Source organism: Anthonomus grandis, chromosome 22 (genome assembly GCF_022605725.1).
Source record: "Anthonomus grandis grandis chromosome 22, icAntGran1.3, whole genome shotgun sequence".
Taxonomy (NCBI): domain Eukaryota; kingdom Metazoa; phylum Arthropoda; class Insecta; order Coleoptera; family Curculionidae; genus Anthonomus; species Anthonomus grandis.
Window position 1 is genome coordinate 27,650,124 of NC_065567.1, and position 19,075 is coordinate 27,669,198.

Sequence of the window (19,075 nt, forward strand, 5' to 3'; positions counted from 1 at the left end):
ACCGATAATGGGAGAATGCGGCCTTGAAATTGTATTATGGGAACGAATTTAATTCACCAACAACTTCGGTTGATAAGAGAATAATTTCCCAGGAATTATTTAGAAAAAAGAGTGTCAGCAAAAATGCATTGAGCAGAATGTTTAATCGGCAATATCAATATCGCTAATTTTATTGCTTCTTTGTTATCGACGAATCACGTAGACCAATCCTCGGTGGGGGTTTTTGGTTCAGGTTTAGTCTTGACTAAGCTCCAAAGTGGACCGGTTGGGCTTCAAGACTTAACTTTTTTTTTTTTTTTGAACATTTTTGGTTAGTGAGGGTGGACTAAAAGAGTGTTGTGGTGAAGATCAACAGAGATTTTTGTCAAGGTAGGGGTGTTTTTGATTTTTTTTTTGAGGTTCACTGTTGGTGTTTTTTTTTTAACTTATTAGTGCATGAATTTGAAAACAAAGCCAAAATTATTATTATTTTTAGATTTTTTTTATTGCAGAAGTAAAAAAATTAAAATATTTTTTTTAAATATTTTTGGTATAAAATGTGTAATGTAAATTAAGGGATGCCATGCAATAAAAAAATATTTAGTATGGTATGTGGCAATACAAAATTAAGCTTTTCTTTACAATAAGAACATGATATTCTATCAGTTTGAGAATACGTAATTGATTAAATTTATCAAATCTCGAGTAAAGTTGATTGAGTTTTTCCCTTTTTATACTTCACTTTATATGAATGAAGTAACACTAGTGCTAAGTTTTTTCGAAATAAGTTTTAGTTTTATATTATTCCAGTTTGAGCAACATTTATTTTAGATTTAGTTTCCCTACAGTAGTATTGTGTATAGGTTTATTAGCATTAAGCGACTACAAGATTTTCAGATGAAACAAGGTGTCATGAGATCCTGATTTTTCTGCTCGATTCCCTTTCAGTGTTTCTTATGTCATTTTGGAAATAAATTTGAAAGTACCGTACCGGGGCTACTTTGTGCAGGTTTTGAGGCATTTTTGATTCTAGGCGCTGCATTTATAATCGAATCAATTTGAAAAAAATCAAGAGTAACAATACGGGTCATACTTATAACCTGCCTTAAAATAGAGTTTTTACAATAAACCATTTTCGAAAAAAAAATTAAAAAGATGGGTGCCAAAGCAGCCCTATGTTTGGGGTTACATTGGCACCCAAACGGAAATCTGAATAAACATAATGTAGGCCCATCCTGAGGTTACTTTGGCACCAAATTAGGCTTTTTTTTAGTTTTTAAATAAAACATTCAATATTTTAAATGAAATTTCTATATTCTTAAACTAACAAATAATATTTTTCTAATATTTGGCACAGTAAAAGAAAGGAACTAAATCAAAATAACATAAATACTTCATATGCCTCACAGGTAAAATATTTTTCTTTGGATCCCTCGTTACAAATACCACAGTTCCATTTAAAGCAACCATTGCATAGAATCCAGTCTGGTCCAGTATAACCAGACCAATAAGCAGCACAAATTCCGCATTCGTCTTTATTGTGGGTACTTGAGGATGATGGTAAATTGACATCTTTTAATGTCGATTTTTAAAAAAAATTTGCCTTTCCCTTTTCCCGCAATCTTCTTTTTGTCATTATTTTCATTTTCGATTAGTTTTTCCTTGTCTTGCTCCTCTTTAGTTTCTTCACAATCGACTTCTTTGCCGGGAATAATTTTTCGTCCCCGCTTTCGTTTAGGGTTAGTGTTTGATTGTCCACGTATCTCCTGAAGAAACTCTAATAAACGATCATTCAAAATATCACTCGTAGATGCATCAATTGGAGTTTGAAGGCTGCTGCGTATCATATGGACAAATTCCGGTGGCACGAAATCCGGATTTTAAATTGTCTTCTACTCTTTCCTGTAGAGATCTCCACAAGCGATCCAGAAGATTCGGAAAGTGTTCTTTAGGCAGAGTGCCTTTTACGCGACTGGTCTTTCTTCAATCGTCTAAAATAGCCCTCCATTTCTTTTTCATGGGAGCAAAGAAAGCCACGTCCAAAGGCTGCATAAAGTGAGAGACAGCCAAATAAATATTATTTTCTTTAGCAGCTTTTACCACGGTTGGAGAAAAATGTGAGGCTAGGTTATCACCTAAAAGAACAGCTGATTCACCATTACAATTTTCTTTGACGTGGGGCAGCAACAGTTTAAAAAACCATACCTCAAAGAGATTCATATCGAACCATCCACTGCTGCTGTTATTATAAACTGCCCCTAGAGGGCCACCAACAGTCCAATTTTTGTAAATGTTGTTGGCTTTATAGACTACCATTGCTGGTAGTAGGATTCCAGACCATTACACTTATTGCTGAACGCGAAAGTTCTTGAACCATTTTAAATCTTTTAGTACCCCTAATCTGTAGTCTGTGAAATTAGTCTCATCATAGTTAAACACTTGTTTCGCAGAACTGGACTCCAGAAGAGGTTTAATGTTATCGAAAAACTCCATTATATCAGCGTGCCCAACCGAAGCACGTGCACGCTTAACATTAGATGCCAATCGAATGCTAATATTATTTCTGGTAATAAATTTTTTAATAAAGTCGGGTCCTGGTCTATTGTTGGGCCATCCAGGAATATTTCTGCCTTGTTTTGTAACATATTTTTGCACGATTTCTCTGATGGTGTCAGTAACAGTAACGGGAAAACCCCAATCTGCTACCTGGTTGATGGTCTCTGAAATTAGCCTCTCCTCCTGTTGGGTAAGGATGGTGGGGTGACCTACACGACCCTCATGTTTCGCAAACAGCTTATTCTGAAGAGTGCCTCTAGATATTTTCCATGTTTTAGAAGCTCGTACTTGTGACATCCTCTCTTCCCTAACAGCTTGCAATGCATTCGCTAAATTTTGTTCCGTGTAGTTTTTATAGGGCCTCGATCCAGGCAACCTACTATAATTTCGCGCCGCGGAACATACCGACCTGTCTGAAGAACTCTCGGACATTGAATATTAAAAAATTAAAACTAGACAAGGCTTTTGATCGGCTGGATCACGGTTTGCTGGTACGGAAGCTGGTTTTGGCTGGATTTCATCCTTGTCTGGTGGAGTTCTTCATCTCATATTTGACTGGCAGGGTTCAGTATGTTGAATTTAATGGTTTTGGGTCTGAGTATTACATGGCTTCGAGTGGTGCGCCCCAAGGCAGTAACCTCGCCCCAATGCTGTTTGATCTATTTATTAATGATTTAGTTGATTGTATGGAGAGTTTCTGTCTTTTATTCGCTGATGATCTGAAGTTATTTCGTATCATTCGTACTATGCTGGACTGCCTGAAGCTGCAAGAGGACATGAATAGGGTCTTTGAATGGTGTGAAAGAAATAAACTACCCCTAAACTGTGACAAATGTCAAAAATTCTTCATGAAGAGATTTTATACCCATATATATTGAGTGGTTCTCAGTTGCTAGACTGTTCTTCAGTGAAGTAGATAAGAGGCTCACATTCAACCAGCATGTAGCACAGGTCACTGGTTCAGCCTTAAAATCCCTCGGGTTTATAGTCCACTTCTCAATTTAAGAATATATTATCCAGCTTGACTGTATTGTACAATTCATTAGTAAAGTCTAAATTAATGTATGGCTCTATGTTGTGGTTCCCCATCTATGATGTTCATGTTAACAGACTGGAGTATGTACAGCGCAGATTCTTAAAGTTACTTTCTGTTAAGTTGGATGGAGTATATCCAGTAAGAGGTGTGGAACAGGAGCACCTGCTGAATAGATTCAACTATTTGTCACTAAAGCAAAATACTATTCTCTCTAGTCAGAAATTTTTATATAAACTTTGCAATAATAAAATTGATTGTTCTGAGCTCTTAGAGAGGCTACCTCTATTTGTTCCTCCTGCCAATACAAGGAGGCACCATATATTTTATTCCTCTCTTAACTTAACAAATCTGTCCAGCAAAGCTCCACTGTGCCGTGCTTGTACATGGTATAATCAGATGAATGCTATAGATATCGACATCTTTAGCAGCACTGAATATGTTTTTAAAAAAAGGATGTGTTCCTCTCCTAATTTGAATGATACCTGATTATTTTTCTGTGATTGTTATCATTTGGTTAGTGTGTCTTATATTCTTACAATTATGCTATTGTTTTAAATTTTAGATTTTGTTATCACTCTATATTGGATCTTATATTATTTTTTTTGTACTACTTATTTAAGGTGCTTATAACTTGTACTGTTTTAATTTTAATTATTTCGATTGTCTTGATCGTAATTGGGAATTTTCCTGTTGGACAATAAACTATTTGAATTTGAATTTGAATTAGACAAACAAGCCTAATATAACAGAGGCGCGCACGCTCTGCCAAAGTTACCCCGTGTGCCAAAGTAGCCCCGTTTTACGGTAATTTCAATTATCAAAGTAAGTTTGATATCCTCTTTGTTTGGCATAGTGTTTTCCATAATAAAATTATATATTCATCAATTCTCATCAACTCCATCAAACTTTCTTGACGTTCAATTTTTCAATAATAACTCGAAGTTTATAAAGTCGATATTTGATTGTTATTCAAATGTAATTTTCGAATTACTTGCTCCGATTTAGTCGATTACCTTCAGCAGAAAATGATATGGGTTCATGTTCTTATCCGATTTATCCTATCAGGTTTATGCTCTTCAAGCTCTGAAAGATTATGAAGAGACAATTTGAAATAATACCATAACTTTTTAAAAATTTGCAAATGGTTCTGAAGATAATCGAAAAAAAAACACTATTAATTTTTGTCTGAGCTTATTTCTGATCCGATTTTAAAATAATTTGCACTTTTGTATTGCCGCTTTTTTCGGGCTACATGATGGTGTTTTTGAATTTTTAATACGACCTTTTGCCTTTTGCCTACCATCATCAACTTTGTTTTTTCTTATGGGCGTCATATTGGATTTTTGCATTTTTAAAATCTCTGCAAAATTACCTTTTTTGCGATGTACCACAAGTAATTTTAATTATTTTTAGAGAACCCTAAATTTGTCGCAATAGGTTTATGTAGCGCTAGTACAGAAACCGTTAATCCATATCTCATTAAATAACTCAAGTTTTCACACCAATATTATTTTCGTATTAAATTTTAAACTCAGCATACTTTAGTGATTTATTTATAAATATCAAAAATATCAGAAAATAGCGTTTTTTTAACTTTTTCAGTCATTGTTATTAGAATTAAAAGTTCTATTAAAAAAAAATTAAAGAAAAATGAGGGTGCAATTTGAAAAAAAAAAGTTAGGGGTTCTCACATAAAAAACACATTTGGAAATTTTTTATCTTTAAAAATGGCGAAGTTCTATGCTGTGAAAAGCATTTTGGAACACCCGGTTTATAAATTGTAACAAATACTAAAATATTCACAAAACACCATAAAAATTCACCCGCCACACTTGTTGAATATATAAAATCGGATCCATGCTTTGTACCAGTTCAAACATTCTACAGTAGGTAAAAATTCTACGGCCCCCATATAGTCCCTATATGCACTAATGGGTTAATGTTAGATTGTGTAGTAGACCTATAGTTATTCATATCGTCTTTCGAAGTTTAGGATTCGTCAACTAATTGTTTTTTTTTTTCATCATAAAATTGATTTTTAAAAATGCCTAAAAAAAACAACTATCTAGTTGGATTGAGAAAGTCAAGAGTATACAATAACAAAAAATTTATCATAGTTTTTCCACAATCTGCCCTCCTAAATTTTACTTTTTGAGAAATGCTTGATCCTCTACCACTGAGTCCTTAAAACCCCATAGAACATATTCTGAACATGCAGGACTTAAGTAAACTAAATTCCATAATAAATCCAAATTACATTGAACAAAGGGGCTGGAAAAGAAGGGGTTGAGGGGGGCGACACATAGAATTAGCACAGAGACTACATGCGTTTAATCGGGAACTGAAATTCTCGTAATTGAATACCACTCTGGCCAACGAATTTGCATGAAAGGTTTAGGCTTTGAATTTAATCTCCTCTGCTATGAATAGGTGCGTCAGCGAAATACACGCGGTAATATCATCTTATACGTGGTCGAATAAATAAACACATTTTATAGGGAGACATATTTTTAAAGGTTTGTTGTCACTTTCGCTCGTTTTTGGTAAGAATTTCTCAAAATGCCCGGGAGAAGGAGGAAAAGTAAGGATTTTACGCAATGCTACTTCACTCCGCCCGATGATGAGGAAGGCGATGCCTCCTCGGGCGCAGAAGAGCAAGAAGAAACAGAAAAAAATGAACGTAAGTATTATTTATATAAAAATAATGATTTGCAACCCATTTACATTTAAACTGGTTTTATATACTTTTTTTTTATTTTACCGCACTTAAGGGTAGCGATTAATTCGAGGGATAAAAAACCTCAAGCTCAAGATTACACGGTTATTATGAAACGGCAGAAGTTTGCCGGAGAAAAAAAAAAGAGAGAATCCAGCGAGAGGGCGCTTTTGTGTTCCGCGAGTGCGATTTTTCAGTTCGATAGCCCTTGAACGGTAAATTAAATTCAAAATCTCCTGTGCGCCCTGAATTCGTCGTCGTCGTCGTCTTCTTCATCTTTCGAGTGTAATGAAACTCGAGGCGATCATTTTAAACAATCGCAGGGGTTGCCGCGGGCGTCCTTTTTCAACCACTCCCCCTAACCCCACACCCCCGTCAATCAAAACGCACATTTTCGTCGTCAATGTCATTTGCAGTGCCGTTTAATTTTTGCATCCCATATTGCCAAGGCACTTTTCCACAGTCCATAAAGTGGAATGGCTCCGGTTTCCCATATACACCCGCGCAACACCCTCACACTGATATTTTATTTATCCTGTTTTTACTGTGCGTGAACCAATGACCCGAAAATATGAGTTCAGGAAACTCTGCACAGGCTCTGTCTACGACTTTACTCAGATTATTATTGGGCACTTTATGCTGTGTACAGGGTCGTTTTTTTGCAGAGTGCATGTAAGGCATTAGAGGACAACTAAAGTTTTAATTGAAGTAGAAGTGAACTTCGTTAATTTAAATGGAGTCATGAACTTATACCTGCACTGCCAATCCATTGAAAAATAAATGACCCCCATTATGGCTGTCATTTTGAATGATTGGGTCCTCTGACATATTTCAGTTGTGCCAATTGTAGGGAAACAAAACAGTTAAAGTTTTTGGGAGGTTATATTTACAAAAACAAAATAGAAAGTCACATTTAGTTGAGAATTTAAGATAGCTGCGTTAGATCTGAGATTTCTCTGGTATTTATTTAAGAATTTCATTAAAATTTATGAAAGAAAGTAATCATCACTTAAAATGAAACAACGTTTTAATGAAGCACTCTTTAAAATATGTATTTTATTATTCATAAACTTGAATCTTATAAATCCTAAACTAAATTTTTGCTTGTGTTTATTTAGGAAATTTAGTTAAAAACAAAGGTTAATGAAACTCTATAATTTGGTTTTAATTATACCCATTTCAAAAATTCTAATCTCTGACACATATGTTTTAATTTAAAATAATGGCTTACAAACAATGTCAATGAAAAAAATTAATTTAGTTCGTGACAGATCATGCGTCAAACGTCAGCGCCATCAACTTCATCACCTTTATTTAATATATTGGTAACACTGAAAATGTTCGGAGTGACCAACATGAAAAGGACACAATCACGCAAAATGGCGGCCACCTAGTAGTGGTCATGTATTTTTCAACGTTTTCTCGTTTGTTAGGTATGAATTAAAACAATTAAAAATTTAGTAAACTAATTTATTTACACACTTCACTTCGATATTAATTTTTTTACTGTACTTATTTACGTGTCAATATTCCGAACTTAACTTCATTGAACTGACAACTGTCGACGATGCGGCTCCTTATATACTCGGTAGAACGCTGTTCCAGAAGTTTCCTATTAATTACACTATAAGAAAAAAACAGGAATAATAAGCGTTACGAATATTTATGAGTTAAACCTAATTTACACTAAAAGTACGAACTAATTTTAAACCTGGTGTAATCACTAATAAAAAACAAAACAACACATATAAGTTAAAGGTGGAAATTAAAAGTTTAAATTGATAAAATAGGATGGAGATTAGTTATTAATAATTTAAAATATAAACAAAATAAATTGAGGTTAGGTTTAACAGCAAAAAATAAAATAAGGATCATAATGGAATCTGTGTTATAAGTAGGTAGCGTTAAATTGACTTGATGTAGTGCATAACCATGTGATGTTCAAAATTTAAAATGTAATTTTGGCTTTTTACCTTTATGATGATCATGAAATACTTTCACATTCTCACGTATAGTAGTAAAATGTTCTACAAATAGACAGAACCCCATAAACAACCCGTGAATGTACACGTATCTCCTAACAGAATATTTTAGTTGTATGTCCTCCAATGCCAGTTTCCACTAGTAAATCACCCTGTATTCAATGGCATTTATTTCACAAAAACTGACTCAAAAAAAAACCTTACGATTTAATATGGTTGAGCTCAAAATGGATACCCTGTAAATAATTAAGCGAAAAAACTTCTCAGGACAATGTCCTATTCATTGATGCAAATAAGGTTTTTTCCTCTTTAAAAGGCTATAGGGATTTATGAAAATAGTTGGCCCTATAAGTTTTAATAAAGGAGGAATAGTAGTAAATGTCACCGTTTCGGCGTAAGAGAAACAAAGAGAAAAGCAGCTTATTAAAATATTTGAAAATAAAGCGGGAGCGAGGGTACAAAGGCGCTTATTTGCCTGTCGCGTTGGCACATAAAATTGCGTTTAGCGCGAAATTTAAAAGCTCGCGATAAAAATATTTTTATTGTATGCGGGGCACAAATTACCTTTAATAATAATAAAATTCGGATTTGTATTTGGCCACCCCTTGCCGTAATAATCCTGTAGGAATCGATATTTATCCCTATGCCCCACCTTCTCTTAAGGGTGGTTCAGTAGATCAAGTTTTTTTTTTGAGGGTTTATTTTAATTTTAAAGGGCAAAATGCTCATATTATTGAAATTAAAAAAAATTGAGAATATAGATTTATTCAATAAAATTTTACAATATTTTTTTTCAAAAAATATTAAAAGTAAAGAATTAGTTTTATAACTGTTATAGAACAATTATATAGCATATTATAAAAACGTGAAAATTTTAGGATGAGGCTATAAACCACTATACACCATTAGACTTACAACTAAGTCTATACAACAGTTAAGTCGTTTTAGGAGCTTTAGTAAACAACCGGTATATGACTACCAATGTCACAATTATAAAACAGTCCTATAAGTATATTTTTTTTGAATTCCTTATACAATATATTCGGGACTGCTATAAAGCTATTTTATAGTAGTGCTTATTATGCGGTTCAAGTATAACTATTTAGAAAATATTTTATAGGTCTCTTATAACACAATCAAAATCGCTAAAACAATAATTTTATTTTTGAAATTTAAAATAGAATTACCGCAAGAATATTTTATAAAATCACAAACATAAAATAATTGAAAAATAAAAAAAATACTTACGCAACGAGCTTGTCTGACAAAATATGTATATATAATTTGTATAAAGTTCTTTCAAAATAATTTTATATCTATATCCTTACAGTTGTACGAACATCTACAACAGTTTTACAGAAACCCCTTTATTTTATGAAAAAATTGTCGTAGGCTTTATAATTTAAAATTGTTCTTCAAGGTACCCTATACGATAATTATAAAATAATTAAGTTCTTTTAGGGATCTATTTTCCTAGTTGGATTAATACAACATACCTGAATTAATAGAGTAGCCGTGCACGTGGTTAATCAGCAAGAGCGAAACCCTCGGTAATTGAATATTACTTTGACTAACCGATTTGCATGAAGGCAAGAGGGTTTATGCTTCGCATTTAATCTCCAGTGAGGTCAGCAAAATGTGTGTAATCTGGCTTAATATAACACATCCATATACATCTAATTTATTAAAACCTAAGAGAGAATTAATAATAATATTATCATGAAAGGCATCAAAACTAGATAAGAATCAGTAGCTAAAAGATGATCTTATTCAATTATTATCTGACAAGTGGAAATAAAAAGGTAAGGGAACGATACCGATCAACAAGCTACTGTCTCTGCAGGTAACTTTATAATTGCAGCCTGAGGTACACGATAAATTATATGCCTATCGAAATGTTTGACGTAAGTCATTCTGTAACGTCAAATATTGATTGGCTACCTAACTTTATTAAGTGTTCTGCCTTTACTGGTTTTAGACTACTAGTTTTTTTTTTGTTTAAGGTTATAAAACCCGACAACCATAAAAAACTAAAACGCATTATACTATTTGTCCGATTATAATTTTATGTCCCTACAGGGAAGTCGGAAGTAGTTAACTCGCCCCACCGGACTACCTAAAAAAGCATTTGATCATATATGACAATCACATTTCCACCGCTTGCCATAAACCCGAACCGGGGCAAAAATGATTTTTGTTTCGGGTCGTTTTAATCATTTCCGCCCTGTTTTATCGACACACCAATGTCAACAAGTTTTTAGTTGACTTCGAGGGCCCTCTCTATCAACCCTATTGCTGACATTTACGAACTAGGAAAATGGGCTCTGCATATAAATTCACCTTGAAAGGTGTTATTAAGAATTTATTGACGTTTACGGTATTACGGTGGCTCCTCCGTATCTATTTATAATCCGGTTTATAGAGGAGTTATTTTAGTTTCCACACATTATTACCAAAAGAATGAACCAAAACGTCCCTGAAAGGATTTTGCAAATACCACTGAACATCAAACGCATTGCCTAATCCATCAACAATATGGGCTTATGTTGCGGTATGATTAGATATGTGCACGTATGTATTTACTATTTGAGAGCTAATAAACTGCCGTATAATCCTCAGATAATTGTTTAGTATATGCAGTTTCCGCTAATCTGCCTTCCGCCATAAGCAGCAGGATTTACTTTATCGATCTCATATAACATAATATCCATCAACAGTTTAAACTCTTAGAGGCAAAATGATTAAATATATTTTCAATAATTGGGATACAACTTTTTGTAATGAAATTATTAAATATTTTATTTATTTGCTAATTTATGGATCTAAGAAAGGCGTAAGAATACACAAAAAAATAAACATTTTCACAGGTCATAATTAATGTACCGTTTTTTTGCTCTTTAGGTGTGAATTAAAATAATCGAAAATAATCAACTAATTTATTTACAACTATTCAAATCTCGCGCCAATATTTCGTCACTGGCTCCGTTTGGCGACGCGGCTCCTTATATACTCGGCTGACCATAATTCCCGAAGGTTCTCGCTATAGGTAGAGAGATTAATTTTTACAGCTCATACAAATAAAGGTATTTGTTCTATTTTTTTTTTCTTGAGGGTTTTATATTTAGCTAACTGATAACTAGATAACTGTTATATATATATATATATATATATATATATATATATATATATATATATATAATAAAATTTATAGCTCCTAGATTTGAAGAAATTCCTGCTATATGAAGGCTAAAAATACGAGGCTTTTTCGTGAGCTAAATTTGAACAAAGTGGAGGATAAACTGTTCATCCTGTTCAAACTGTTCATCCTGATCGTGCGATGTGCCACTTGTGTCATTCCGTAATCAGCTGTTTTCTCTTTGTTTACACAAATTTTTCAAAGTTAACATAAAAAAGGTCAAAAGTTTCTTCATAGGAGTTTGCCATTGGTAACACCCTTGGAATAAATGAATTAAACCCTGCATTGGTCCTTTTAAAGGGTTGATGAAACTTACAGACCTTGTCTTTCTTGTGGAAATCAAGTTTCTAAGTGGTTTATACGAACTGAAAATACGTTTTGCAAATGAAGGAAATTATTTACTAGAGGAATATTGGATTATTAGGCTAAATATCTAAGAAATTATCTTTGCACCTGCTCCAGTTTATGTATATGACAGGCATATATGACTGGTGAATAATATTGAAGCAATGGTCTTACTAAACTGTAGGGTGCCTCAGGTTGATGCCATATATACCAACTTCTCCAAGGCATTTGACAGAGTAAATCACTTGTTATTGCTTAATAACTTAATAAAAATAAGTTTTTCTGATGGGGTTGTAGGGTGAGTGCTTAGTTTATAATAAACCATTAATAAAGTTTTTGAACGAGCGTGAAATGGAGAGAAAATTCAGAAGAAATGTCTTTTGTCTTATTCAATAGATGGTCAATTTCTACAAAATAAAGAACAAGTCAAGGATTTGAGCATACTCTTTGGTTTTCAATTAAATTTTAATGAACATGTCAATCAATTAACAGTTAAGTCACAGCGAATGCTAGGATTTACTTTGAGGAATCGCATAGTTAAGTCAATGTATGTCGGGTTGGTCAGATCACAATTTGCATACGGTTTAAACAGTATAATGTTTATAAGTCATTATTTGAGATAATACGATGGATGGGATGGCCATTACAGATTTGAAAATTGATGCATATTTTTGTCGATATTCTAGCATTTGTTTAGAATTGGGTCAAATTACTCAATTTTTTTATTAAATTTTAAAAATCCAGCCTTGAAACGTGAAAAAAAATTACCACAATTTTTGCATGCACCTAAAATTACTTTAAACTACCATTCCATTTCTATATGATCAAAAATGTAACACTAAGGACAAGAGGGTGCCATTATTACTGGTCAAGAGCTACCACCATAACCACCACCACCACTATAGCAGGGTTGAATTGAATAAGCGAAAGGGGATGATTTCGGATCGGCCCTTGTGCCCTCAACGCGTCCGTTTCGCATCAATCTAAATTCGACGCAACAATGTGCGGACGGACAGGACACTCTGGACACTACACCATCATGGTTACACGCGTTTCGCGATATTTAACACCATCCAGGGTAACCGCAGGACTCCCTCCGTCCATTTTCGCGGTAATGCATCAGGATATTCGACTTTGAGGTATTGCCGCTTTATCATCTTCGACGCCTTGAAATTTAATTACCCTCAATGGCTTTTAGAGTCCGAATTTAAGTAATAATTTAACAACTGAAAATATATTACTTGAATAAGGTGGATTATTGTTAAGGGTGAGGGGTGATTCGGATTGATACGTTGTGGCAATGGGTTTCCGTCCATTTTAGGTTTTTATATCGCACGTTATGGGCCCCGTCGTACTTACGATTGCAATTTCACTTCCGCATGTCGTAAATCAGTCGATTTTATTATTCCGCACGTCGTTGATGACTGACATCTCTCCCACGACCGAACTTTATTTTTGATAATGAAAAATTATTGTTACTGGTCGTCATATCCGCTCGTAAACTTACTTACCCTTATAATATCATAAATGTGATTTTTTTATTTACATAGAAATATGCCTGAAAGTGCGAGAATAGAAACATACATTCATTCCAGCAACCATGTCACCCTTTATAACCAATTAAACTTTTTCTTTTTCTTCTTTTTCATGGACGTCAAATGCCTGAAAGAAATTATTGATTTCTTATAGGCAGTTGATCCAAACGTTTTTTCTTTTCTTGTTCCTCTTCTTTTTCTTCTTTTTTTAAGACGTCAAATGCTTGGAAGGAATTTTTGATTTCTTACAGGAGTCAAACATTTCTTCTCTTCTTCTCATTTTTCTTCTTAATATTAAAGACGTCAAACTCCTAGAAGAAAATATTAGTTTCTGATAGACAGTTAAATCAAACGTTTGTTCTCTTCTTCTTCTTCTCCCTTTTCTTCCTTGTTTTAAATAATCCAAATGCCTGGAAGAAATTATTGATTTCTTACAACCTACACTTTCTAAAATTTAAGAAAGTTGCACCTGCTAATAGGTATAATTAAAAAAAAATATTATCTATTAGATTAAATGAAATCAAATTTTAATAATTTAATTAATAATAACTTGACTGAGACGGGGTAAAAAGTTAAGCAGCTGAAATCCTGTTAACATTATTTAACTGCCGTTATTCTTTAACACCTTGGCATCTTAATTTGACCTTTATATCTATATCTTTTTCCTCTTGCGAATTCAACTACCTACAAAACCAAATTTCTTTAATTTAAAATATACTTGTTTCCTTATTTGAAGTAGCTTTATAAACAGAAAAACACCTTGCAAAGTTGCAATGAGTTTTGACTGTTGACAGTGTTGACACTTGTCAGTGCTCCAACTGCAGCCAACTTAAATTTTGGGTGTGTAACTATACCAGCGTTTTCTTTAGACCACCTACATTACGAAAACACCGGGTTATAACGAGATTCGAGCATAAATAACTGAATGACAGCACTTTGAAAATTCGGAAAAAGTCATTTTTCGACCTCGTTTTTGAGGCCAAAAATGAGCTCCAAAAATGCGATATCTCAGCTTCTATCAGAGCTACGACCTTGCGGATGGTCTCGTTGGATTCAGAAAGACGAAACTAAGAGAAAACCGTTGGAATTTTTTAGATTGGACCAGTAGAAGCCGAGATATCGACCTCCAAAATTTGGGTTTTTTCGTTTTTCGGGTATACCCCCCCGTATCGATTTTTTTCACGAAAAATTTTTTTTTTCGAAATCGAACTAACTATACCAGCGTCTTCTTTAGACCACCTACATTACGAAAACACCGGGTTATAACGAGATTCGAGCAAAACTAACTGAATGACAGCACTTTGAAAATTCGGAAAAAGTCATTTTTCGACCTCGTTTTTGAGGCCAAAAATGGGCTCCAAAAATGCGATATCTCAGCTTCTATCAGAGCTACGACCTTGCGGATGGTCTCGTTGAATTCAGAAAGACGAAACTAAGACAAAACCGTTGGAATTTTCCAAATCGGACCAGTAGAAGCCGAGATATCGACCTCCAAAGTTTGGGTTTTTTCGTTTTTCGGGTATACCCCCCCGTATCGATTTTTTTCACCAAAAATTTTTTTTTTCGATATCGAACTAACTATACCAGCGTCTTCTTTAGACCACCTACATTACGAAAACACCGGGTTATAACGAGATTCGAGCAAAACTAACTGAATGACAGCACTTTGAAAATTCGGAAAAAGTCATTTTTCGACCTCGTTTTTGAGGCCAAATATGGGCTCCACAAATGCCATATCTCAGCTTCTATCAGAGCTACGACCTTGCGGATGGTCTCGTTGGATTCAGAAAGACGAAACTAAGAGAAAACCGTTGGAATTTTTCAGATCGGTTTAGTAGAAGCCGAGATATCGACCTCCAAAGTTTGGGTTTTTTCGTTTTTCGGGTATACCCCCCCGTATCGATTTTTTTCACCAAAAATTTTTTTTTTCGAAATCGAACTAACTATACCAGCGTCTTCTTTAGACCACCTACATTACGAAAGTACTGGTTTGTAACTAATTAAAAAGTAACTACAAATTATGTCCTTCTTGGTCAATAATATAAAATATATTTAGAATTTATAGCAAATAATTAAAAATCCGATTGCTTGTACTTTTTATTTTACGTTTATTTCTTTTATGAAATAAACGTTGTTGTTTTAAGTGGTGGCAATTTTGTATTTAATTTTTTTTATTAATTGTAAAATGTTGTGAAAATTGAAAATAATTCTGTTAAATGATAGGATAATTAGGTATTTTTGAATAATATATTGAATTATTATGAATATTTAAAAAAACACATACAAATATTTCTGAAACATGAAGAAATCATGATATTAGTAATAATTCTTAAAAAACATCGCTGCAATGTGCCATTACGACATAAGTGGTACCAAAATGGTATGTTTGGTGTTATCTGGAGGAGCTTTGCAGTTTAGTATGGGATTCTTGTATCTAAGATGCCGAAAATCGGTCAATTTTTTGAGTTCTATCGCACTCAGGTCTAGAGTCTGAGACCTTTTTAAATTAATTTCTGCTCTAAAACCTCACATCAAGAAACGCAAATAATCATCAAAACTACTCTATTCGACTAAACTGAAAACGTGTCAAATCCACCGTTCTTAAAGACCCATAAATCAAGCAAACCTCCATTGTATCCATACAATATTAAATCTCTGGATCTATCCATTGTGAATTCACGCATGTTGGGAACACATGCCCGTGGAAGGTCATAAGACAATAAAAGGTTATGATGCCGCCACATAGGTAAAACGAGCCCTGATTAAGCGCGACAAAGGTTACAAATAGAGGCGACATTTTCAAAGGTCACTCCAGACGATCCAGGGATACTCTTGGGGATCGGGGTGCGATATATCTCATTATCTCTTTAAAACCAATTAGCGTGTTCCCTTTTCGGAGGGGTTGTTGATTATTTTCGTTTTTAACATAATTGAGTTGATAATTAAGGTACAAAGTCGAACGCTCTAGATAAATCATAAGACACTCCCTCTCGTTAATAAATTTATGGCTATGAAAATGAGCCTAAGGATCCCTTAATAAAAACAAAACCTAAAACAACAAAATTTTATATTGCAAGGAAAAAGTTAACATGTTTGTATAATATATAAAAGCGAGAGGCATTAGCATTCGCTTGTGGCGAGCATAAATCTATGTTTTAAATAAATGCCTTTAGGACATAAGGAGTCCATACATTATGCATTAGGTAATCAGTGCGTATATCAAGATATTTAAGTCCCCCCGTCCGTATGTTTTTATCATTTCATGTTATAATAGATTGTCTATTGGATTAACTTTAAAAAAGTCGCGCAAACGAGCCATTACAACGTCATTAGAAGCTAAAAATAAATGAACAAGAAAAGAAAAAAAAAGAAGAATTTAATCTCTGCTATAATAAATGTTCGGCGAGCATTGCAGGATCGAAATAATTAATAATGGCGAACCCGTGTATACCAACCGACACTTTTTGTTTGCTAAAAAGTAATTAGAAGTTGAATTTTGATTACATGCCCCGCATATGAATGAATAATGCTTCGGTGCCGTTAACCTTTTACCCGATTTAATCTGCAAACACTCACGGAGGACACCCTATATTATGGTTTTGGTGTGGGATTTTTTTTAGAGGTATTATGGATTTGCATACTCTCCTGGCATGGAGAAGCAATATGTAGTAAGGTATTTTCTCCTCAAAACCTTACTAAGGGTAGCAAGGTTTTAAAGAAATTCATTTTTAAGGCAATTAAACTCGTTTTTTCTTTGAAGTATTCCTCAGTCTGTAAGCATGCTTCATTATTTTGTTGGATATGTGTAATAGTCGATGTTTCGATTTCTATGAGATCATCTTCAGGACACTAAAAGATACACAAATAAAATTATTAGTTACAAAAGTTACATTTTCGCAAACAGTAAAACTAAAGTGTGTATATTTTGCATTTTATAAATTTTTTTGATGATTTAATAATTTAATAATTAACTAAAATATTAAAAAAACTTGCATTTAATACAATTGCAACTTTTTAAATTTAAAAACCAATATAACAACCAAGGTTACAACAGATAATATGAAAAACATTTCATCAAAATGTATATACTCTTACATATCGTAGATCGTCTTCGTTAATAATAATAATAAGTACAATTTTGTGTAAGTATATTTTTGTGTACAGTAAGTGTAAAATTATAATAAGTATATTTTTTTTAAATTTTTTAGTTGGAATTTATATCCTAATAATCAACTCGTCAAAAGAATTAATTTTATGCAAAACATTTAAATTAGACCGAAAAAAACTTACCTTTCATTGAGCATTAAAGGTAAATTTGTACTGTTTGCAAAAATATAACCAAAACGTATGATTTTATTTGGGTTTTGTGTATCTTTTGTTGGGTCCTGAAGATGATCTCATAGACATCGAAACGTCGAACAAAATATATGAATCGATAGTCTGAAGTAGTTGTTTTTTGACCTAAATCAAACAAAATAATTAAGCAAGTTCGTTTTTCCTTTTTAACTAATTGATTTCGTTTAACGATTTTCTAGTTAGGGGAAGTAATTTTTTTAAATTTATTTCAGGCAGTTGAAGCAAATATAGAATTCTTAAGAGACTTTAATGTTATAGTAATTTCTTTTTTTCTCTCCTGGAAGAAATTTATGATTTTTTTCCAGGCTGTTGGATCCTTGGAATCCAGTTTCTTCTTAACTCAAAGTTCAAAAAAACGTCTTCAGGAATTATTCTAAATTAATAACTCTAATCAATACAATCCAATTACATGGAATTATGGCTTGCAGTAAAGGGTATGGATCTTTAGTTCTTATAACATGCCTCAGGTATTCTAGTTATCTCTTTTTAATGATGTACATGACTCTATATTCTTTTTTATTCTTCTTAGCACTTCTATGTTTGCAATGTACTGTTCATGCTATTCTGAGCACTCTTTTTTATAGCCACATCTCAAATACCACCAGATATTTTAGTGGCGCCATAAATTAAAACAGGAAAGATTTATACTCTTGAGTGTCTTGCTTTCGTTTCAAAAGATATGTTGTCATTTTTGAAGAAATATCTAAAATCCAATCCAATTCTTTACTTATAATGATTCCAAGGTGATCTCCATTTATATTTCTTTTGCTGATGATCATTTGTTATTAAGACCACATTGACTGTAGTATGGTCTATTAACCTTTGCAATGCTATCACCAGCGTATCGAAATTTATTCAGTCTGGGTTTCAGTTAAGGCCTTCATTGAAATTATTTTTGTAATACAAATTGAATGTCAAAAGCAATAGGACACCGTGTCCTTGTTGTATTTGCACCTGTTCCATTCAATCTTCATGCAGTCTTAAGGGTAGAGATTTGAGATTAATAAATAATAAAGTTGAATGAGATCAAATGCTTCGTCTCTGCATTTCTAGTTCCAACTGCATTCATAATATCTGATTGTTTGCATTTTTTTGTAAACTCTTCTGCAAATGATTTTAAACCAAAAATTCTAGCATAAGATTCATCATTCCTTATAGGGCGATTTAAATGCTATTTCACCTTGTATTTCCAATTAATTGCTTTGGACTTTATTCCCATACAGGCGATTCTCACTCCTTATCTGAAATATTCAAATCGATATATTTTTTTATCACGTTTGAATATTTCGTTTGCGTTGCAACAAGTAGTTTTCCACAATAGGACCATTTTACTAATCGCTTGCAGGAAACCCATAAAAGTTCATTGTTTTGGCG

The 19,075-nt window shown here is 33.3% G+C and overlaps 1 protein-coding gene across 6 annotated transcripts in view; it reads left to right on the forward strand.

Annotated features, from left to right (window-relative positions):
- Window positions 1-215: 215 nt before the first annotated feature.
- The window catches only part of LOC126748735 (uncharacterized), a 36,315-nt gene continuing 17,455 nt past the window's right edge, over window positions 216-19,075 (forward strand). For all 6 annotated transcript variants that reach the window (XM_050458139.1, XM_050458141.1, XM_050458143.1 and 3 more), the window contains exons 1-2: window positions 216-369; window positions 6,088-6,251. In XM_050458139.1, coding sequence (XP_050314096.1) covers window positions 6,131-6,251 — 121 coding nt within the window. In that variant the 5' untranslated portion in view covers window positions 216-369; window positions 6,088-6,130. The remainder of the gene's footprint in view (window positions 370-6,087; window positions 6,252-19,075) is intronic.